General features: G+C 51.5%; 8 protein-coding genes across 8 annotated transcripts; 3 read left to right on the top strand and 5 right to left on the bottom strand.

The window, feature by feature from the left end:
• Nucleotides 1-637: 637 nt before the first annotated feature.
• BDW70DRAFT_154950 (putative myosin class II heavy chain (MHC)) lies at nt 638-7321 on the bottom strand (the record flags this gene model as incomplete). The annotated part of the gene is made up of 1 exon (XM_073739945.1): nt 638-7321. The coding sequence occupies one exon, from the start codon at nt 7319-7321 to the stop codon at nt 638-640; it is 6684 nt and encodes a 2227-aa protein (XP_073601075.1).
• An 868-nt stretch (nt 7322-8189) lies between these two features.
• bgt1 (1,3-beta-glucanosyltransferase Bgt1) lies at nt 8190-9916 on the bottom strand. The gene is made up of 4 exons (XM_073734932.1): nt 9402-9916; nt 9074-9334; nt 8855-9015; nt 8190-8806 (listed from the first exon to the last, which is right to left on the bottom strand). Exons 1-4 carry the CDS (start codon nt 9656-9658, stop codon nt 8571-8573), a joined length of 915 nt encoding a protein of 304 aa, XP_073601076.1. The 5' UTR covers nt 9659-9916; the 3' UTR covers nt 8190-8570.
• A 180-nt stretch (nt 9917-10096) lies between these two features.
• On the bottom strand, nt 10097-11411 carry BDW70DRAFT_125692 (uncharacterized protein). The gene has a single exon (XM_073734933.1). It carries the CDS (start codon nt 11101-11103, stop codon nt 10183-10185), a length of 921 nt encoding a protein of 306 aa, XP_073601077.1. The 5' UTR covers nt 11104-11411; the 3' UTR covers nt 10097-10182.
• A 213-nt stretch (nt 11412-11624) lies between these two features.
• Nucleotides 11625-12889, top strand: BDW70DRAFT_125693 (emp24/gp25L/p24 family protein). Its single transcript, XM_073734934.1, has 4 exons — nt 11625-11929; nt 12032-12239; nt 12312-12499; nt 12565-12889. Exons 1-4 carry the CDS (start codon nt 11735-11737, stop codon nt 12580-12582), a joined length of 609 nt encoding a protein of 202 aa, XP_073601078.1. The 5' UTR covers nt 11625-11734; the 3' UTR covers nt 12583-12889.
• A 1062-nt stretch (nt 12890-13951) lies between these two features.
• On the top strand, nt 13952-14788 carry BDW70DRAFT_146437 (germin family protein; the record flags this gene model as incomplete). Its single annotated transcript, XM_073738581.1, has 3 exons — nt 13952-14094; nt 14159-14301; nt 14367-14788. The coding sequence occupies 3 exons, from the start codon at nt 13952-13954 to the stop codon at nt 14786-14788; spliced, it is 708 nt and encodes a 235-aa protein (XP_073601079.1).
• A 1888-nt stretch (nt 14789-16676) lies between these two features.
• Nucleotides 16677-17972, bottom strand: BDW70DRAFT_125696 (DUF3237 domain-containing protein). Its single transcript, XM_073734935.1, has 8 exons — nt 17756-17972; nt 17675-17702; nt 17579-17613; nt 17389-17528; nt 17305-17320; nt 17137-17239; nt 17061-17080; nt 16677-17000 (listed from the first exon to the last, which is right to left on the bottom strand). The coding sequence occupies exons 1-8, from the start codon at nt 17795-17797 to the stop codon at nt 16878-16880; spliced, it is 507 nt and encodes a 168-aa protein (XP_073601080.1). The 5' UTR covers nt 17798-17972; the 3' UTR covers nt 16677-16877.
• An 896-nt stretch (nt 17973-18868) lies between these two features.
• On the bottom strand, nt 18869-20786 carry BDW70DRAFT_165517 (lactonase family protein). Its single transcript, XM_073741768.1, has 4 exons — nt 20258-20786; nt 20103-20211; nt 19573-20046; nt 18869-19526 (listed from the first exon to the last, which is right to left on the bottom strand). The coding sequence occupies exons 1-4, from the start codon at nt 20468-20470 to the stop codon at nt 19171-19173; spliced, it is 1152 nt and encodes a 383-aa protein (XP_073601081.1). The 5' UTR covers nt 20471-20786; the 3' UTR covers nt 18869-19170.
• A 203-nt stretch (nt 20787-20989) lies between these two features.
• On the top strand, nt 20990-21465 carry BDW70DRAFT_2097 (uncharacterized protein). The gene has a single exon (XM_073743503.1). It carries the CDS (start codon nt 21041-21043, stop codon nt 21380-21382), a length of 342 nt encoding a protein of 113 aa, XP_073601082.1. The 5' UTR covers nt 20990-21040; the 3' UTR covers nt 21383-21465.
• Nucleotides 21466-21503: the final 38 nt, after the last annotated feature.

The following is a 21503-nucleotide window of genomic DNA, read 5'->3' on the forward strand; positions in this document are numbered from 1 at the left end:
CTGTTCAAAATTTAGGTACTGCGGGCGGGCATCAACGCGTCCATCTGCAGAAAACTGACCACACAAGAAGCTATAGCTAATAATAGAGCTCAGCGCACCTCAATTAAATTCACGCAAACATGTTAGACGGTTGATAATGAATAAGGGAGAAACCTTAACTATGGGATGGAAGAAGTAAGAGATAGTCCTCATAACCTTTCACAGAGAGCCTAGCAATCCAGCTGTCAGAAGAAACCAGAATAGATCATAAAGAGAAGTCTGGAAATGAGTGGCAAGTGTGAATACCTAGGTGGCTAGGTAGATTAATTCTTCATATGTATGTTCTGAACCGACGAAGACATAGCAAGCATTATACAGAGGCAAGTAGTTTGTGAAATCAGAATCAGCAGGTGGTATCTGGTAAATGTAACGAGGACGATAAATATCAAGAGATAAAAGATAGCAGAAGAATTGATGAACTCCCACCGGTATTAAATACAAGAAGGCAGATAGATAGGTAGCTTAGCTAGCAGGGGTGGGATGTCCAAATCAAAACATGACGAGAAAAGCACACGCCGTATTAACACAGTTTTGGAGACGAACAGATGAACAAAAGAAAGTAATCAAGGCAGAGAAGATTATAGACAGTCTATCGGTATCATGCTATTTGTGGGCCAAAGGGACCGTCGGCTATCTCCTTTGGAGAGGCTGAGACGAATCCGTCGGCGGTGCTATCGTCTTCCTCGTGGGGAGATTGTACGGCGGATTCCGTTGGAGATCCTGCCGCCATATAGTCGGTAGGCTCGGCGTCGTGGTCATAGTTTGACCCTCGGAGGAGCGGCGGCGTGGTTGGTGGCTCTCGCATCTTGCCTGCGGCACGGGAAGATAGGGGTCTAGGGGTAGCATCGGCGCTTTTGAGCGGTCGAGTTTCCGATGGCCTTCTCCAACTAGGGTCAGCTGCTGCGCTGTTGTTTGGGCCACCCTGTCGCGTGTTCGAGCTGGGAGGCGTGAGAAGCCCGGAGAGGAAAGAAGTTGCGGGACTGGGTTTCGAGGGTGTCTGCTCGGAGTTTGCATTATCCCTTCCCTTACGCCAACTGCCCCATGCTGCCGCCGCTGCGAGAGGTAAGGCTCGCGGAGACGCGGTCAGTTCAGACAGGGAGCGCAAGCTCGGAAAATTTTGGCCATTCATGGCTCTTTCCTTCTCCTGCTGCTGCATCTGAAGGTTTGCCTTCAGGCGAATAGCGGCATCGCGCACGGAGTCCTTGTTAAACGATGGCTGTGACAAGGTGTTGATGATATCCTGGAGATCATCTAGACGGACACCCAGAAGTTCACGCAGCCAAGTAATCTCCGAGTCGCGCTCTTTGATCTTGGTTGGAGCATCTTTGTCGACAGCGGAGAGTTCGGCTTCAAGCTCGTCAATTCGGGTTTCACGCTGCTGTAGCTGGTCTTGCAGAACCAGGATTGACTCTCGTAGGGCCTGGGGAGAGATCTTCTCAGGTACCGACGATCCTGGGTTGATCGGCAGGGAAGGGGTGCTCGAGTGTGAGGGCGCGGTCGGTCCTGCAGATTTGGCTGACTGCGCAGCTTCAGCAGCGGCACGGGCAGCTGACTGGGCGATTTCGAGCTTCTCTTCGAGATGCGCCACTCGCTCCTGGAGGTGCTTGATCTTGTCGTCTGAGAACTGCAGCCGCTCGATGTAATGGTTCTCTGTCCGCTGTCTATCTTCGGAAGAGTTATGCATAACGCGAGCGTGACGTTCACGGAGGTCATTGAGAACACGTTCATGCAGTTTCCGCTGTTCCTCCATAGAGTACTCTTTGGATTCGATGGCGCTAGCTACCGCAGTAGCCTTTGTTTCATGCGCTTCCTCGAGGAGCATTTCGTATCGCTCCCGGGCAGTGTCGCTGTCGAGCTTGGCATTATCCAATTGAGTTTCAAGGCGTGCGATCTGGGCCTCCAGCTCAGCACGGACAATGTTGACCTGAGTGGTAGCAGCCTCGATCTCCATTTCCATTGAGGTTCTTGTACGCTGAATCTCAACTCTGCTACTCTCGCGAGCCTCATTGAATTCTCGCTCGAAGCGGCTTGCCTTCATGTCCAATTCCTGGTTCTTCTGCCTCAACTCGCTAACGAGCTCCTCCAGTCGTTCGTTCTCCTGCTGCGACTGCCCGAAGATGAACTTCAGTTTTGCCGCCTCACGCTCCTGCTCTTCCAGCTTCGTGACCTCACTCTCAAGCTGTTCACGCAATTTTGTCTCCCGGTTGTGGGATGCCCGTAGTTCATTATACTTGGCGGTCAACTCTTCCTCCTTGCGTCGCCAAGAGGCCTGGTCACGGGCGATCTCCCCAGTGAGAGCTGCTAATTGATCCTGAAGTTGTTCCATTTTCCCGCTGAGGTTCTGGCGAATGTGCAAACCGTCCTCAATACGCACCCTCATGTTAGCAACAGTGTTGCGCAGTTGATTGTTCTCAGCCTTGATCTCCTCCAAGCGAGCATTGGTTTCCTCGGTTTCGCGCTTTGCGCTATCAGCCATGAAGCGGTACTCATCGAGCGTGCCCTGGAGAGAGATGTTCTTAGAAGTGAGCTCGTCGAGTGTCAACCTAGTGCTTTCGCGTTCCTTTTCAAGCATAGCAGCTTTTTGCTGGAAGCTCTCGTAGTACGGTATCTTCTCTTGTTGGAATTGCAGCAGTCGTGCTTCAGCAGATTCAGCAGCCGCACTATGACGCGCAGCTTCCTCTTCGACATCTTTGAGAAGTCGCTGGAGCTGTGCGATAGTGTCCTGTGCTTGTCTCCGCTTCTTGTACTCGTTTTCGGTTCGGTCATCGGCCCCTCTGAGCATGTCTTTCAAATTAGTAATCTGGAGCATGAGGTTGTCCGCGCCAATTTCTTCCGCATCCGAACGTGAGCGAGAGTTGAGCTGAGCTGCGACAGCTTCCTGAATCATCTCGCGTAAGCCGGCGGTAGGGTCTTGGGAGAGTTTCTGCGCTGTCATCGCATGTAGTTCGGTGACGGTGTTGCGAAGCTGTACTATTTCCTCCAACGCAGGCTGTTCTGGAGCAGGAGCAGGCTGAGCGTCACGGGTTGCTAGAGCTTCCAAAACAACATTCTTAAGCTTTTCGAATTTACGCTCCCTACGGCGAATTGGTGACCTCGCCCTATAGGATGCATCTTCTTCGTAGTCCTCATCTTCGTCGTCCGCGTCACTGTCCATTACTTCAGCAGAAGTACTTCGGAATGCCAACGGATTCTGGGCAGGAGCGGAAGCCAAAGCCGCAAGAGAGTCTTGAATGGCGCCAAGTGCGTTTTCCAAAGGATAGAGCCGTTCGTCAATGGCGGAGCCGAGAAGCTCATTGACACGGCGATCAAAGAACCTGCTTCGATTTGCCAGCTTGACATCTTCTCCAGAAGAAAACACATCGTCCCAGTCGCTGATGTGGTCATTCCGACTCATTAACTGTCGTACAGGTGAGTGTGCGTTGGAGGCTACGCCCTTGGTAGGAGTGGCAGAGAACTGAGACTGTGCATCGAAGTCAAGTTTAGGTACATGGAGTGTATGAGAAACAGCGCCCCTTCCAGGGCTAGGGCTCGGAGGCTCGCTCCTGTTGTCTGCCTGAACATGGCGTTTCTCCTTTGACGGTCCCTGGACTGGCTCTGGAAGGTGGCTTTGAGGGTTGGGAGTACTGATCCGCTCAACCCCAATGTCAGAATCCTCGTTAAGCTGATCCATAATGGCATTAAGCTGTTCTTCATTGGGAGAATCCTGGTCATTCGCAATATGCGTATGATTATCCTCAGCTTTACGGGGGATGTCTTGAGGCTGATCCTCTGTGTTAGAGTTAGCAGAAGCCAACTGTTCTGTGGATAACCGCTGTGCAGGTGTTGATGGTGGCGGACTCGCAACAGCGTAGCGCGAAGATATTAAGCCCTTATTCTGCTTTGGTGGCGTGTCTTTGGGAGGAGGTGCTGGTGGTTCAGCATTGAATGGTACAAATTCAGCAATGGACGGCTTGAAGCTGAACGGCTTTGCTGAGGCTGAAAGGGCGCTCTTTTGACCGAACTCAACGGGTTTGGTTTCTCTGGTTGGTTCGGGCTGTTCCTTTGACACCTGATGCTGAGGTTTATCTTCTGCAACTGCTTCAGGACTCTTATGTTGAACCTCATCCGGCCCGACCGCATCGGCTTTAGCATCGGAAGGAGCCCATGTTGATGCTTCACTGGCGGGTGTACCCTTACGCTCAAGAGGATCATTGTCGGCAGCGGAGTCTGTAGTGCCTCGCTCAGGAAGAGCATTTTCCTTACCTTCGGCAGGTTGAGAAGCGCTTGACGGCTGCTGAGGCTGGGAGTTATTGGCCTCACCCAGAGGATGTGATATACTAAACCTGGCCTCGCCATCATCGCTTCCACCAACGCGTCGAGCACGCTTATGTCGATCAGTAGGAACTGGCCGACCACGATCGTCCATTGTCTCCTTTGGTCCTTTGCTTTGTTCCTCTCCCTTCGCTTCATCCGGTCGGACGATCGGTATGGCCTTCGATTTTTTGGCGAAGTTGGCGATTTTTGTTATATCGATATCGCCGAAGATCTTGGTCCTACCAGGATTGAACTCCGGCGCAGCGACATTCAGGGAAGCAGTAGACGGGGCTGAGAACTTGAATTCACGGGATTGGCTGCTCTGGCTGCCGTGGAAAACAGTATCAATTTTGCCCGGAGTAAACGAAGGAGCAGCAACATTGAGCCGTCCAGCAGGTTGTTCAGCGCCAAAAGTAAATACGGAGTGCTCCAGCTTCGGAAATTGAAAGGCGTTTTGCTGTTGCAAAGGCAACTGTTGCGAAGAAAGTTGTCCCGTTGGCGCAAACTCCTTCGCCTCGACGTTAAGACTGGATGTTGACAGTTTCGAACGGTGCCCGCCAGCAAATGAACCGTTACTGGGTTTTGGCTCATGCCAAGGAAACTGGTGGGCGAGTGATCCATTGCGGCGGGGAGTCCCAGACAAGCTAGGGTTAGTGTCGATATCAGAACCTTCATGAGCTGGCTCCCCAGAATAGGCATCTCCGTAAAAATGGTTCAAATGCTGGGCCATGTGTTGAGGCGCGTTAGTCTCCGGTAGTGTCCACCTAGAGTTCAGCAGACTGTGTCCGCCAATATTATGATGCATTGGATCGTAGTCACCATCATCAAGCTCTTTGTCGATAGAATCCTCCAGGTGGTACTCAGAAGTGACTTGGTCAACGCCCTTCTGAAGCGTTTCACTCAGGTTATGACCACGGCTATGGCCACGAGGAGTGGGCTGAGCGATCTCGACCGTAGACGCATGGAAGTTATCCGGGTTGGGGGGAGGAGTTCGCAGGGGTCGTAGTTGATCCTCGGCGTAGTCATCGTGTATCCGGTGTTGATATTGGTCGTCGGAAGCGTCTTTTTGTTGCTTTGTCTGATCACCCCACCCAGGATGGAAAGCATTTGGATCGTTCATAGGAGAAACAGGTGATAACATAGAAGTAAGACTGGACAGAGTTCCTGGGATAGTTGATGTAGGCCCGCTTTGACGCAAGTTGATGAAGCTCTGAGGTGTAAGTGAGCCTTGTGCGGGAGGCGTTGGCTGGAAAGGAAGGAATCCTGGTATGATGTTCTGGTCGACACCGTAAAATGGCGTTTGAACACCAAATTGAGATGCGGGCGATGCCAGCGACGTGATACCATTGCTCATATTTCCTCCCTGTGTAAGTTGCGGCGAGAAAGGATGGTGCATTGATAAAGGATTGCTAGCAGCTGATGCAGTTGGGATCGGTGGGGATGCAACAAGGCCAGGAAAGGGTGTCATAGGGTTCAGCGCAGATGCAGGTGACGGTGATGGTTGGACATCTTCATCCCCTCCAAACACACCCAACGCCCGTAGCTTCTCTTCTTGCAACTGATTAACATACTCATCCCAGAGCGCCTTGTTAGGAAAGCTGACAGTATAGCTTCCAGACTTCCGTTCCTCCTGGATATCGCTTTCTTCGGGGTATGATGGACGACTCGCACCTCCAAGCTCAAAGTTGAAGGGATCCTCTGGTGCGCTGACGTTGAAGCCTCGAACATCGTAACCTAGTTCTTCCCATTGTTGCAAGCCTCGCCTGACATCTTCGGCGGTCAACAGCCGATATCCAGACTCTTCTGTGCCTCTCTTGTCGTATAGAGGGAGCTCAATAACGCATCCTTTTCCGCGCCACGTGACCTTCTTCCTCTGTCTTCGCGGCAGGGGTTTATCCTGAACCGGTTTTTCAACGTCGACCTCCGTTTGAGCAGTGTTTGTAGGAGTCTCCATCGTCGGCGTCAGACCGTTTTCTTCTACTGGAGGCGGTGGCAAAGGCTTCTCATCTGGCGAGAGAGGCTTGTGTTCTGCTCCAGCAGGCTGCGTCTCCTTTGTGTCGGCCATCGTGTTTGGCTGTGGATCTTCGTCGTATGCGAAACCCCAGAAATCTTCCTGCCGAAGAGTATCGGTTCTTTTGTGGAGCGGCTCCTTTTTTTTGCGGATTGGTCCTCCCTTACCAGCAGATCTTCGGTTGACGAAGTCGGCTAGCGTAGGGGTCTTCAGTAGGTCCTGATCCAGTGAGTCCTGTTCTAACCCAAGCCAGTCGTCGGATGCGTCGTCTGCAAAGTGGTTCGCGGCCGTGATGAATGAGGGAGCCTCGCTACCAGAATCGTCGCTCAACCAGTTGCTTCGCTCGGTTCTTTGTTGACCGGAAAGGTATTGGTTGATCCAATCCTGCGTAAAATCCTGAATCGACTTTCCTCTTCTACGCTCCGGGGAACGCTCGAGACTGTTACTGCCGACCCCAATCACTGGACCCTGGGACGGGTGGACGCTGCGCAGTATATTAGGCCTGTTCGGCTCGAGCCCGAACTGAATTGAGATTGGGGAGCTATCTGCCGAATCGCGGTCAAGAACAGCGTCTTTTTGACTCAATGACCACGACAGTGTCCGTGGGCTAGGTGCGGCATACGGGGAACCCCAGGCCGTGGTATAGTAGACACTGCTTTCCGCCTTCTTATCCTCCGGGGACGTGGTAGACGAGTCCAAAGCACCACGGTATCTCTGTAGGATGGGGAGGGTCGACGGTTCGGTGAAGGCGACACTGCGACTTCCGGGGGAAGTTGGCCGGCCAGGTGATCCAGCGGCCGAGCGACTCGACGCACCTGGGGATGGAAAAGGCGACTGCAGCGGGGCCGACAGCAGCGAACTGTCACGGACGCCAGAGGGGTTCGTGGAATGCGGCGGTGGAGGAGAAAGCGCCGAATTGGCGGAAGACACGGTTTGATCTAGATTTGTGCAAGACAATGGATTTAGTCTGTGGTCCATGCAATCGGGCCTCGCAAGGAACGCAGAAAGATCGAAGAGAGCCTGGGTAGTGATTGACCAACCTTCCGTGTCGACTCTTGCAGCAAGCACTTGCTTGCTGCTCTCCCTATTGTCCAGAATGTTGGAGCATGGAACTCAAATACCAGTATCTTCCACGTCGTCAAGCGGCTATCGCGGGGACCCTCTCACAACCTCGCGGACGGAAACAAAAACGTAGACGCGGAGCTGTTCGTGGGAGACGTGTACGGAGCGAGTCGCGGCGAATTGGCGGAGCGACCCCGTAGTAGCAGCGAGGGGGCTCTTCAGGGGGAGCGGGCGGTAATAAAAGCGACAGGTATGATGAACAACAGATCACAGAAACCTAGGGCATGCGAAGGACTTGGACATGGCGCATACGCGAAGGGCAGCCGGATCGAGGTTGAACGATGGAAGAAACGAAGAATTCAATGACACTAAACTAGGGGAGATGGCTTCTCAAGGTTATTTTGCCGGGTTGCCTATCGGGGTTGGGCCATGCCACGACCTCATTTCCAACGGCCATTAGCAGGGCAAAGAGGGTTATTTTACAGTACGTAATTTACCTCGAGGGCCTTTAACAATCAGCATTATTTACACTAGCACGTCGAGGCTTATAGGAATTATTAGCCACTATACCACATACAGCAGGTTAGTGAACCGTTAATAAAACTGCTAATTTGCATAAATTCGGCTCTAACTCTCTTCAGCTCGCTCCGAGGCTCCCAAGGAGACCCTTGTGCTCACTGCTTTGCCAACTCACCGCCATGAAGTGGTTCAAGCGCAGGTTGGACGCGATTCATATTGTTCTGCCTCATCCTCGGTCACTTGAGGGAGGTACAGCAATAATGCAAAAGCAGCTTATATTTGGTCGAATGTGTTTTGCTTTCTGGTCAGAAAGGGTGCCCCTGAATGCTTAGATTGCTGAGCCCCATAAACAACTAAACAACGCGCTCGTGGTTCGTGTCTGCCACTCAGGGGTAAAAGTGCGCTATGAACCACGGTTTCCGCCTACCGTTACCGCACTACTCCGTACTCCATACTTCGACCCAAACTTGGTAGGCCATAACATGTAATATGATGGCCTCATATGATGTAACAGTTTCTACAAGACAAGGCCACAGAAAGCAAACCAGATTCCCTAATTCATTGCGGTCTGATATGTTACATCGAATCAGATACTGAATTTTAGGTATTCGAAATTTGTCCCCCATACCACCTACAAAATCCAATACTAGTTCGGGCACGACAGGTCGAACTTGGCCTTTCGATCATCGGTAAAGAGACCCCAGTGTTTCTCGTCCTTGGGCTCGCCGTTGTCACCCTTGCTGTCGGGCTTCCAGGTCTCGTCAAAGGCCTCAAAGTAGAAGACATCGATGCCCCAGGTGAGCATGGCGCAGACGGCATTCTTGTAGTACTTTTCAGCGGATTTGGTGCTGGCCTTGGCAGCGCCGTAGTCGGATCCGCCATCTGCAGCCGTTAGTACGAGTCTAGACTGAATGTGAATGAGGTGCTCACCGGTAGGCCAGCCGCTCTCGCCGTTGCCAAATCGGATTTTCTTCGCATTGTCGCCGGCAATCTTCTCGATGTGGGCCTTGGCTTGCGCCATGTCATCGAAGTAGGTAGCAGTGGCATTGTCGATGTCTTGGCCCTGCCAGTACGCGAAACCGTTCGCCATGCTTACGAGGATTAGCAACGCAAAACAGAAGCGGACGCCGGGTCGGGGAGGTTGCTTACAAGTAGGTGACGCCTCCTGTTATGAGAGGGTCCGCAGTACCGTCGGCGAACTTGTTCCAGCTGTCCACAGTGCCGACCTCAACGCCGTCAAATTCTTGCTTAACTTGGTTGATTCTCTTCAGGAGTTTCGGGGCATCGATCAGATCTCCACGGTAGAGGCATTCGGAGCCAACAGTGATCGCATGGATAACCTCTTCGTTTCCAGGAACAGTATTCTTTAGAGCTTGGAAATCTTTGTTGAAGGACTCATCGTAGTCGGGCCTGAGGGTGAAGGCGAAGGTCAGCACCTATCAATGGCACCAATTGAAAAGGAGACCAGGAAAAATACCAGACACCCAGCACAACCTTGAAGCCCTTGGCCTTTGCTGCCGGAATGATGTTTTTCGCGGTGTCGCAATCGCTTGCTGAGTAGGTACGAACCAGCGTCGTCAGGTGCTTGATCGCATCGAAGTCTTTCTTGTAATCATCGGTGGTCTTGCAGGACGAGTCGGGGTTTTGGTTCCCCAGGGCCAGTCCGAAGGTTCCGCGTGTAGCGACAGCCGGCATGGCTGCAGCTAGAAGAGCAATAATCCCGGCGATGCGCATTATGGTATCTCGTATATACGGTGTAGAAGGGAACGAAAGGACGAGTCGATAAAGCTCGAACTCGGTGCCTGTCAAAAAGAATCGAACTGTCTCCGGCCTTGTTCACTGTAATTACTGTGAAAGAACGAGTGCTCCGAAAGATGTTCGGTCCCAAAAATCAACAGACCAAATGAACGTAATCAAAAAGAGTGATATCACACAAACAAAGATAAGGAATGACTGGACTTGAAAAGAGTGATGTCGAACAGATGATTGAGCGTTGGACGAGAGGGACGGAGGTGAACCCTGGGTACTCCTGAAACCGACCATACCCCAAAAGGCCGGGATTACTCAGGCACCACCACTCAAGGGTCCTCTTTCTCCACTCCAGCGATCCCTATCTCCCTGCGCTATTCTTGGATTCATTATGATCTTATGACAGCTCTGGACTCAATATTTCCTCTATTGCCCTGCAGGCTTAAGTAACTCTTTCAATTCTGGGAGTTCCTCGTTACATATATTGATCTGATAGCTCTGGGGCTGGGCTAAAAATATATGAAGGCAAACGCGTCAGGGGATTTCTTGACTCTCCAAAGTCCAACGCTATGAAAGCACTTGATATTTTCACTTCCTGTTCTCCTATTCCTCAACGACGGACCTTGCTTGCCTCGGGGTAATATTGCGGCCGGTTTCAGTATTGAACCGATGACAGATTGTTTCCCAACGGTCCCTTTCCCAATTTGCCGCGATCTGGTGGAGGAGAAGCACCTCGTCCAGGCTGAACTCGTCGTCGATAAAATAAACCCTTTTCGTCTTCGCCCGCCTGGACGGGACATAATAATCATCATTCGTCTACAAAGGTTAATGGCTTCTGTCTCAGCATTTAGGAGTGCGCTGGTACTCACATCCTCATCGAGGGATGGGTTGAACGACACATGACGCTCCTCTCTGCCATAATCCTCGTCATAATCATCTTCGAGATACCAGTCATTGTCGTCATCGACCAGCTCAAAATCATACCGTTCGAGGTTTCTGCGCCTGCCGTCCCGGATAGCGATCCACCGCTGCTTGAGTTCTGCGATAGGTCTATTGTCCATGACCATCGAAATCCGCTTCCATGAGACTTTGGCCGTCCTCAATTGCCGGAGTACTCTGTCGTTCTCAGTGGACCACGGAATAGATCCTGAAGATGTGTCTGGAAAAGCTGCCATTGAGTGTTGATATGGAGTGAGCGGCCTGCGCATTGCGGGATATGCGAACACCCATCGTGGACTCGCTCTGGCAGGAACCTGGAGCCCACATCCATTAGGGTAAACCGCAGTCAGTGTGCTGTTAGCTCTAGATGGAGCGGTTACCTGGTAGCGGACGGCGCTCGCAGTTTTGGCACCATACGAAGGTCTTTCTTCGCGGAGACCACCTAGAAGCGAAATCCGATACCGCTTGCCATTTGATACAAGAATCGGCATGGTAGAAACTCACGGTTCTCAGGCGGCCTCTGGGCAAGGGGGTATTCATGCACAAAAGGTAGTCTACTCCGAGTAGAGTAATTAATTGATAGGAGGGTCCAGCCGTCGCTACTTCCGAAACGAGGTTGCTTGGTTTTGGAACGCCTGACCCGACTATGTAACTCATGCCTATTTTCGAAAATATGCAGGATGCTTAGGGATGTAGCTATATGGATAGAGGTGTTTGAGCGTCTGCTTAGATTCGAAGTATCGACTCTAGATGTGTGAGACATCAATCATTGGGTAGTGGACATTGCAAGCATTCCACGAGAGATAATAGATAATTCAACTAAAGTGCCAGACAAGGCATCATCGCTTATGAGCAATGGGATCTCCAATTCATGGATATGTATATGGTAGATGGGCTTGGATGTGTAGTAGAATCCTGTCAACGGCAATGATTGAATGGGGAGGTGGTCCGAGCGTCTTGAATTTCCAGAGTGACGGAGAGACCACCTTGCGCGTCAACTAGCAAGCCAACACTCCAATCCACCACAAAACATCTCAACGCGGGACTTCAACTCCCCTACATGAGACTATCAATCACCGTCGAACAATCAATACATACAGCCTAGTGAGCCGGACTGCCGCCATGCGATTTTCCGCAGCCTCCCTCCTGCTCGGACTGAGCTGGATCACGGCCGCCGCCGCACACAACATCCAGCTCCGCGCCCATTCACGAGAATGCTTTCACGAGACACTGCACAAGGATGATAAGATGACTGTGTCGTTCCAAGTTGGTGACCGGGAGTTTGGCGGCAGCGGAAATCTAGAGATTGACTTCTGGGTATGCTCCGACTAGTCCAAATATGCGCAATCGGAACCAACAATTTCATGCTCAATTGGTTCTGGCTGCCATCAACATTTGCTGAATATTTTCACGGTATAGGTCGAAGACCCCCAATCCAACCGCCAATACTACAAACAAGCCATCTCCTCCGAAGACTACTCGTTCACCGCGCACCTGGACGGAAAATACGTCTACTGCTTCAGCAATGAAGGCTGGACCTCAAACTCGAAGGAGGTCTCTTTCAATGTTCACGGAATTGTCTACGTTCCTGAATCGGAAATGGCACAGGATCCGCTGGAGACGGAAGGTGAGCGTCGCAGATGGAAGATTATCCTGGGAGCTTGTTGAGAAATGGCACTGACATGAACCTTTTCGCTAGTCCGACGGCTTTTGGAGAATCTGGCCCAAGTCAAGGATGAGCAGTCTTACATTGTTGTGCGCGAAAGGGTACACCGGAACACGGCCGAGAGCACGAATGCCCGAGTCAAGTGGTGGAGCATCTTCCAGCTTGCGGTGCTTATTGGCGAGGGTATTTTCCAGGTTTGGTGGTTGAAGAGGTTCTTCGAAGTGAGTTACTCTGTCCTATTCACTGCGATGACGATATTGTTGCTGACGATGGGTTGATTCTACAGGTGAAGCGCGTTGTCTGAGATATGTGTTATGAGCGAGATTGGTGGGCTATCCTACGTACCCTTGCATGTCTGAGGACTAGGCTGGCCTTTCGAATGGGAGTATGATACTATGATCTACATATTTATCTTGGGAATATTACTAGATTCGCAATTCACCATAGGGGAGTTCTATGCCGTCTCTAATGTGTCCAAATACTCCATTGTTGCTAGGCTACGACGTCTACCTATCTACACCATGTCCGAAGAGAACGTGCCAGGCTCAGTGATATTTCCTCATGGTTCGAACACTTATCAGCGCTTGAATAATCACGCAGCGCAACCTTGCAGTTCAGTTATTTGCAGACACTTGAGCATTTTCAAAACCTGGGGTTTTCAATTCTTACTGCTTGTGACAGTGAAAACCCAAAGAGCATTGGGATGACCACCCAGAGTAAACCGAGTCTAAGGTCGTATCCAGACAACGTATATCTGAGAAGTATGAGGGAACAGCTGATCGATAAGTCCTATGTCCCACAGGGACGGTGCTCAATACATTTGACGAGCAACGCATGTTGATTCCGCCTCCCACCCTCAAGTTCGGAAGGCAAGGCCACGCCACGTACCCCGTACTCCGTCTTGCAACCAAAGTCTGGATTGACCAGGCTGACCATTGTGTGCTGAATATGAAATATGCTATACTCGCTGAGGAGGGGAGGAGGAATCGAAGCAGTGCCGATGGTCTCCGCAAATGGCAGTAGGGGCCAGGGGTTCGTATTGCAGGTTCCACGCGGGTTACCTAATACGCATCACCCAGTCACCTGCAGCCTCAGGCTTACCTAACCTTCGTTCGCTGGCACTTAGGGTTACCTTGGCATCCAGTAGTGAGGGCCCTGGCTCTTGAGCCATTGACTATGAGCGGACGACTGACTGTTAATGACTAGCAAGTACTCCAACGGGAGGGGGCGGGATGTGTAAGGATTGTTACTTCATTTATAGCCCGTTTATATAGGTCGTTGTCGTCAAGCAGGTCTTGATATACTGTATTAACAAAGCCATGGACCGCAATCATGTTGCGGAGGTCCTCAGCAAGGCACAGTTGCATGCAGACATCTTCCTTGATTGTGTCCCAACCAAGTTTGTCTGGCAGGCGAAGATGATCACCGCAGCAACTCAAGCTGAGTAACGCCAAGGGCGGCTGAGGCACGGAGCTTGTAGGTATACGCATACTTATACGGACTTCCCGCTTGCAGCTCTATACGCAGAAAACAATTGGTATATCGAGGTATATAAACCTAAGTGCAGGTGTCAGGCATGTCTATTCTAGCCAGCATTCAATCGACACCATTTGCTATCCAGTTTTTTCCCAAGCCAAACCATCATCGACTACCCAAACACTTACTCTCACAACATGCGCCGCCAGTCTACCCTACGTGCTGTCATCACCGCAGTGCTCGCCATTGCGTTCTCAGTAACAGCAGCGCCAGCGCCCCAACCGATCACCAAGAGAGCCTCCGAGCTCAGCCTGACTGCTCAACTGAAACTGGCAGACACGTACGCCTCTGACGCCGATTGCTACTCATTGAACCCGGCAAGCACCATGACTAACTCCAACCAGGGCCATTGAACGCTATGCCCTCCTCCCAGACGACTCAGACTTTGTCTTTGACTTTAACACAGCTGAAACTCCAATCGCCACGAGCCAGAACTTCTATCCGCTTGTTGGCACCGGGATCTCGTTCAATATGGGATCGTTGCCTGGTACGTCTTCAGTAGACTGATGTTCCGGCCGTCGGCCTTTCTGGCTTACACCATGCGTCGTGCAGCATGCAGCATGTCCTTCGTCCACCTGCATCCGCGCGCCACCGAGCTCCTCACCCTGACCTCTGGTCACGTCCTTACGGAGATGGTCCCCGAGACCGGCGTGACCGACTCCTCCGGCAAGCCGCGGGTGATCAAAACCGATCTCCACGCCGGCCAGATGACCATTTTCCCGGCGGGCTCATTCCATACCCAGGTGAATCTGGACTGTTCGGCCGCGAATTTTACCGCAGCGTTTACGTCTGATGAGTTTGCAGTGGCAATGGTTGCGAGGCAGACGTTTGAGTTCAGTGATGATATTATTGCGGCGAGCCTTGGGCAAATCGTTGCCGGGGAGGACATCGAGCAGGTGAGGGATGCCATTCCGACGTCTCTCGCGATCGAGGTTGAGGGGTGTCTGAGCAAGTGTGGGAAACAGAAGAGGTAAATAATGGGTACGGGTGCGTTCTTACTGTGGTTCCAGTGTAGATCCAAGTGGGTGGATGCAGAAGCAGGGTCTAGAGATCTCAGAGATTCCCCTGGTACGTTGATGCAGCTAAAAGGGTTGTTGTTTTGTCTGATCTAGATGAACCTGTCTCGTTTGTCTTGTCTGTCCCGTTGACGGATCGTGAGGTAGAACTTCTTGTTCTTAACAGTTTCATGTAGTAAGAATATACCGTCAGCAGATTCCCAGATCAGTTCGGTTACCCCGAGCCATGAGGAATAGACTTCATTGAATCAATGCTTGAGCTCATGGTCATTCATCCCTGCACTGTCGGATTCCGAGGAACCTCACTGTGCCTGAGCCCCTGTTGAACCCTCTGAACAAGTATCACCAGATCACTTACCATCTAGGTGGCTCTAGTGCTTTGCCACTCACTCGCTGGAACATCCAGTTGGCTAAGAGTGCCTCATTTCTCGGCCAAGCTGCGGCTGTGTATGCGTATGCGAGTGCGTAAACGTATAGCGGCATCCCGTCTTCACTAGCCCTAAATCCGTTGCCCAGCTTTGACCCGACCCTGGTCTCGCGATCTGCAGTATTATTTAAGTATATAGCTAGAGTACCAATTGATTTAAATAAGCTCTTGACCTCCAGAAACCTGCCTGTCTACCGCACGAGACATTCCCGGACCAGAACGCAAGGCTTCGAACCATGGCTCGAGGACAGTATATGATCCAGACAAACAGCCCTTCAAGAGCGATATAGGTAGCATATATATTGCCGAAGCGGATGCAGATTCGTGCCATCTGCACGGACTCGGCTTGCAGCACTCCTGGTCACAGAGTCATTCAGCTACATCTTCCACCCTGCTATAACAGTTGCCAAAATGTAAGGATGCGAATATGGCGACCGAGCTGGATATAGTAGCCTAACCTATCCGCTATGCCTCTAGAAATTCTGCACACACCGCGGACTAATACGGGTTCTTCGGATCTGGTAGGCATTAGAGGTTACGGCTGGCGGCGAGATGGGGCTAAACATCCGCCAAACCCTAACAAGACCGCTGGATTGCTACTATAACCCTGGCCAGTGCAACTACATAAGGTTCTGTTTGAGCAATGTCCGCATACGTCAATAGTCAGCCTAGAGCACGCCGGATATTCGGCAAGGACAGCCCTTAGATCATGTTACTCCATGCAGTATTCATGCTGATATGGTTGCCACAGCGTGTGAATTCACCGCACCTCTGTAGGCGTGTTGTTAGGAGTTTGTGCGATTAGGGAGCGGAAGCCACGACGCTGCGTCAATCGGTTGATCTGGCGATAGACGTTCAAAGCTGAAGGACCGTCTCAGAGTTGTTCCTGTCTGCCGGTTGATCGGTTGCAGGCAGACTCCTCTCCGGTTGGAATCTTGGCTTGTATACTACGAAGGGAAGGAATATTGCATGAGGGAGGGGCATATACAGTGGCATATGAGAAGAGGCATAAAGCAAGTACATAGCGTACAACTACAATACCACAGTATGACTCTAAACAGAAGGTGGCCGGGCCATGAGCGAGTATAGGACCCAGACCAGTGTGGGGAGTTGTAGGAAAGATGGAGGAGGGAGATCAGAGGGGCTCGAGGCCCTTTTTATAGGCGTCTCTGGAGGGACTGAGCAGCAGGAAACCAAGAGGTGGAAAGTCTTGAGATCGCGGAAGGCGATGTTCTCGCCGCAAGGACAGTCACATTCATTAGCTGGTGACTGGCAGAATTACTCTTACCCCAGGCCGGTCCTGCAGACGCACAACGGACACAGCACACAGATGGGAGAAGAGAATAGGTCTGTTAGCTACCTTTAATATGGCAGTCGCACTCTGCGCTGCCTATTTAGGGCATATAATGACCTCGTTACTGAACGACGTGTAGAGCTAGCGGCATTTTTTTTGTGGAAGCTCTCCAGAGAACCGCGGTCGAGAACTGTCCGAGATCTCGCTGGATGAGGGTTGCAAAAAGCAAGGTTAATCAGTGACTCATTTCATTCCGTTCTTCACTTTGCCAGGTATTCCTGCTCAGTACAGTGCCTATCGAGGTCAAACTCAACAAAAGTACTCAATCAAGCATGCACAACTTGAGCAACCCGGTACTCGACCACAACCGGCTTTCCCTTCTGCACATTGAAGCGGCCCTTGCCGACAAAGACACGGTTCTCGAGGTCTTTGTAGCGCTCGTGGCCGGTCTGTCGCGAAACATTGGTTAGAGTCCGTTGATTTCCTGGAGTACTAGACTAATATCTCACCTCGACTGTAAGGTGCGTGACTGTACGGATCCGATGATCAGCATAATCCTTGTTAAAGGAGTCATGGTACACCTACAAGAGTTCCCAAACGGCGTGCTTCCCTCCTCCGCTGTTCCGGAGAGGACTTTCTGCTCTGCTTCACCGAGCGTAACGACGCCGGTGTAGTTCACATAGATGAGCTGATGGCAGGACGGCAGTTAGTTCACGTCAGGCTAGTTTCTTTGGGAAGCGGTGGGTGACCTACAGCGTCATCCTGGGTTCTGCGGAGGAAATTAAAGAATTAAACACCGTATATCAGCGACCTCATCTAGTTCAAGCAGAGACATACTTGATAACCCCATTAGCGTTCAGGCGCATATGCTTTCCATCAGGGTCGGCGTGGATGTAGTCGTTGCCAGTACCCACAACCTGCGCCTCGAAGGCTGGTTCGAAGCCCTCTGCAGTCTTAAAAACACCTTTGCTGAAAGGCTGATGCGGTCTTAGCCTTACTCGCCAAGTTCCATGCTGCGGATACTCACAATAACCTGCAGGTTGGTATCGCGGACTCCGGTGCCTAGAGAGGTCAAATGGGACGGTGCTCTTTTTGTTGTATTGGGTTCGTGGTGTCGGCTTACCGACTGCTAGCGGAGCATCGAGTTCGATCTGAGATAGCAAATTAGCTGCTTGCCGAGGGAGCAGAAGGTGTAGCTACATGCCTGGATGGTGAAAGCGGGCTTGAGGCTGGGGAATTCGGACATGGTGCTGGTATGGCGATGGTTAATCGTATAGCTGGTTGGGGATTTGAGATGGTGAGGGGTCGGAAGATGGCGGCGGGGAGCTCAAAGCTATTTATCCCGGCAGCCCCGCACTGAGGAGAAGCCTCGAGGCTGTACTTATTCGGGACTCGAGTCTCCTTCCATGGTCCAACGTGGCGCACCTGTTGTGCCTGAAGTTTTACTGAGTCCGGCTCAACCAGTAGAGTTGTGTTTCGTCGACAGGACATGCTCGTCTTCTGGGGCCAATGACACAGACCGGTGTTTCTCCCAAGGTGCGAAATACCACGGGTCTTTAGTATATTTCTACTTGAACTTGAGACAGGACCAACCACCCTTAGCGGATGGAAATGGTATTGTCCCTATTCTGAAACTGGAGTGTAATTCGCACTCGTCACGACAAAGCCCTGACTCGACGGCGAAATCTCAACTGCACAAGCTCGCTGTATCCGGCTAATCTTACTGCACCCGGCATCATTCACGAGATTGAAATCGACCTCTTCAGTATGAACCTCGATAACATCTTTTAGGGTCAGACGAAATCAATTGAAGGTGGAAGTCATGGTTCCCAGAGCAAAACGGGAATTCGAAGCTCATAATCCACGAATCTTGGTGAGAACTCGCCAGTGATGAGGGACAAGCCTGGCAGCAACAGACGATGCGATGTCCTGCCGCGCGGGCCAACAAGTGCTGGACCTGTAGCTCGCAACTCGAATGGGGCTGATGACGCACGTTAGTATCTCGAGGGGTGCATTGCAAGACGAGAATCATCGGCATAGCCTATCTAATGAACCGGTGAGCTTTGACGCTTTCAAATCTGGAGTGGACATCGACAAAAATTAACGACTGCAAAGTAACCGCTTGGTAAGTTGTTCGCTGTACAGTGTCAGCAAGGGGCTTAATTGGTGGGTGACTGTCACTCCAGTCTTTGCCGCCGAATGGCGAAGAATTGGTAGTTCCCGGCGACACTGTTTTATTAGTGGCCATAATGCTAACCCTTAGTTAAAGACATCGTTTGTTGAAAGCGGCTCGGCTCCGATTTGGCAGAGGGCAGTATCTCTTCCATGACAGGGTAGGTAGCATTGTAGGAGTGCTCAGTGAGAGAAGCAAATATATGGAACGAATCTGCTTAAGAGCGTGTTCCATTTGCAGCACTACCTGTTTCTGCTGCAAGAGTACTTGACCAACACAGAGATTTGGAATGCTGGTCGAGTCTGAAGCACACCTTGCAGCTGAAAGAAATGCCGGAAAGGATGGTCACGTATCTTATGATGGAAAGGGGCCTGGTGGGAAAATGAAACGGAAGTGATGTTCGAAGTTTTCCCATTTGTTCTATGTCTTTATTCTTATATCATTATTTAATCGTACCAAATCGCGTTCATGCCGAATCCTTGCTCTGGAATATCCACACGTGCCACGCGAGAAAGATTCTCGTCACGGAATCTGTAAATCTCGACGAAGCCCAGCTGGTCATCGCAGAGCGCCAGCCACTCGTCACTCCAGTCGCATGGGCTCACAGCGTTGGAGTGGCCGCCGCTGGTGGAAGTAGGGTGGATAAAAAGCTGGCGCTCGATGTTGCCGTTCGGGCCCAGCTTGAAAGCGGTAATGTAACCGGTCACATCAAAGTGGTTGCTGCGGGTAGTTGCGAAGAGGTATTCACCGCTCCGAGTGGTGAAAGTGACATCACCGCGGTACTTGTTGCGCGGGGGAAGGCCTACAAATGTCAGATCAAAGCAGGATTGTCGGGTCGTGAGACGTACCAGGAGGCAGTAAAGGATATGTGATGTGAGTAAAGACAGGCTTGTGGGTTCGCTCGTCAATGACGTAGACGGCCAAGCGGTTGCCAGCTTCCATCAGAGCATAGAGGTACTTGCCGCTGGGGTGCATTTCAACCCAGCGAGGGTGATCGCCAGGGTCAGGGGCCTCAAGACAATCAACGAGAGTAAGTTCTCCTGTCTTAGGGTCTTTAAGATGGGTCCAGATCTTGTTGGCCTGCAGATCCGCAGAGTATAGGTAGGTCTCCGTAGGGTCAAACACCATGCCGTGGATACCGGTGTTGGGTTCGTACTCGTAATTCTGGATGTTCTTGGCCAGACGACCGTCCGACTCCACTGAGAACACATTGCCGAATCCAGCGTACTTGTAGAACGGATTTCCATAAACGTTATAGGGAGGTTTGCGGGCTGCGAGTACGAAGATTGCGCGGGTGTTTGTGTCTTCATTGGCGGCCATGGCTGTGAAGAAAAGGTCAGTCAGACTGTTCAGCTGGCGAAAACAGGAATAGACGTACGATGCCCAGCAACTGGATGAGATACTTGGTGGACAATATCGGTAGGGCTGTTGACTGCGAAGCTATTCCACTTCTTCATGGCAGCACCATAGATGGTTTTTTTGTCATGCTGCTTTGGTTAGACACGCCAACCAAGTACCAAATGAAGAACATACAGAGAAAGTCATCCATGAGATCGGCTCAGCTTCTGGAATGTCAGTCTTCTTAACCAATTCCAGAGTCAGGGCCTCGTCATCGAAAGCAACTGTATAGATGCGGCCTGGACGGGTCCAGGTGCCCACCATCAAATGGTGCTTCATCCTGACTGATTGAGTGACTGGTCGCAATTGACGGAGATATCGAGGAGACGAAGTCGTCACACGCCACATCAGGGGCAGTAACAGAAGAAGAGGAGGGGAGGTATTCAAATGGATACTGAGGTTAAGAACGGCAATCAATCACGGCAGCGGGCCTTGAGTGCCTGAGGCATGCTTCCCCAGAAGCCCCGCAAAGAGCGGATGAAGAAATTGCCGCTGGAACATCCCAGCTTTCGAGTTCAGGAATAACTGCAGATTGCTTTAGTCATCAGTGTTGTAATGTCGGAGACCAAGTTTAGAGAGCTACGCAGCTGGTCTTGATCGCAGGGCCTGACCGAAGCCAGCCAACCTGCGGCCGAAACATTTGTAAGGTACAGCGGTCGAGTAGGCACGGCAGTAGGCAAGGCGGTTGAGGTTCAGTCAATCATCGGCAGTCAAGCAGCCTGGATCCCGGAAAGCGGCTGGCTGCGGCAGAACCCCAAACTTGAGGCGCAGATCCCTGCGTCACATGACTACGCGTCGCGTTTACCAAAGCAGACCGTGTTGTAACGTCCGCTCTCTTCCCTCTTCCCACTCATCCATCAGCTTTCGCATCGCTCCCGCTCAACCAATTTTCTGAGAAGATCTCGCTTGCCACTGCTCATGGTACGGCTATTACGGATACTTGTCAAACAACACGTTTTCCGCACGAAATCTGTCTTTCCGTGTCCGAAACCCCGGCCGGATTCACCTCTTGCCTGCAGGCACCCTTACAGACGTACCGCCTCATACTCCCTGATTTCAATCAAGCCTGCTCAAAGCTCAAGTAGGAGCGCCGACTTGCCTGATTGGAATCGGGAATCTAACCCTAAGCTACCTTCGTCGGTCCTGAAACCGCCTCGCAGTGAAACATGGGCGTTGTTGACTAGCCGATTCATTTTGGCAAAAGGCAGCTCTTCCAGAGCCGAAAGGCAGTTGAAAGACGGATTACCATGCGTTCTTTAAGTCCACCACTCGGACACGCGTCGGTACCCTATGCTGGATGTTCCATGCGGATCAACAGGGATGGGTTTGTCTATGCTGGAGATTAGAAATTGGGGAACAACCGTGCGGATTGATCGAGCAT

Source organism: Aspergillus foveolatus (genome assembly GCF_047715535.1).
Source record: "Aspergillus foveolatus strain CBS 279.81 unplaced genomic scaffold BDW70scaffold_1, whole genome shotgun sequence".
Classification (NCBI taxonomy): domain Eukaryota; kingdom Fungi; phylum Ascomycota; class Eurotiomycetes; order Eurotiales; family Aspergillaceae; genus Aspergillus; species Aspergillus foveolatus.

Coding starts and splice junctions, on each gene's coding strand:
- bgt1 (XM_073734932.1), bottom strand. CDS start 9,658: ATGCGCATCGCCGGGATTATTGCTCTTCTAGCTGCAGCCATGCCGGCT. Junction 9,335..9,401: donor AAGGTTGTGCTGGGTGTCTG/GTATTTTTCCTG, acceptor CTTCACCCTCAG/GCCCGACTACGATGAGTCCT. Junction 8,807..8,854: donor CGAGAGCGGCTGGCCTACCG/GTGAGCACCTCA, acceptor TAACGGCTGCAG/ATGGCGGATCCGACTACGGC.
- BDW70DRAFT_125692 (XM_073734933.1), bottom strand. CDS start 11,103: ATGCCGATTCTTGTATCAAATGGCAAGCGGTATCGGATTTCGCTTCTA.
- BDW70DRAFT_125693 (XM_073734934.1), top strand. CDS start 11,735: ATGCGATTTTCCGCAGCCTCCCTCCTGCTCGGACTGAGCTGGATCACG. Junction 11,930..12,031: donor ATCTAGAGATTGACTTCTGG/GTATGCTCCGAC, acceptor TTCACGGTATAG/GTCGAAGACCCCCAATCCAA. Junction 12,240..12,311: donor GGATCCGCTGGAGACGGAAG/GTGAGCGTCGCA, acceptor CCTTTTCGCTAG/TCCGACGGCTTTTGGAGAAT.
- BDW70DRAFT_125696 (XM_073734935.1), bottom strand. CDS start 17,797: ATGTCCGAATTCCCCAGCCTCAAGCCCGCTTTCACCATCCAG. Junction 17,614..17,674: donor CGATGCTCCGCTAGCAGTCG/GTAAGCCGACAC, acceptor TGACCTCTCTAG/GCACCGGAGTCCGCGATACC. Junction 17,529..17,578: donor ATACCAACCTGCAGGTTATT/GTGAGTATCCGC, acceptor AGACCGCATCAG/CCTTTCAGCAAAGGTGTTTT.
- BDW70DRAFT_165517 (XM_073741768.1), bottom strand. CDS start 20,470: ATGTGGCGTGTGACGACTTCGTCTCCTCGATATCTCCGTCAATTGCGA. Junction 20,212..20,257: donor TCTCATGGATGACTTTCTCT/GTATGTTCTTCA, acceptor TAACCAAAGCAG/CATGACAAAAAAACCATCTA. Junction 20,047..20,102: donor TCATCCAGTTGCTGGGCATC/GTACGTCTATTC, acceptor TTTTCTTCACAG/CCATGGCCGCCAATGAAGAC.
- BDW70DRAFT_2097 (XM_073743503.1), top strand. CDS start 21,041: ATGGTACGGCTATTACGGATACTTGTCAAACAACACGTTTTCCGCACG.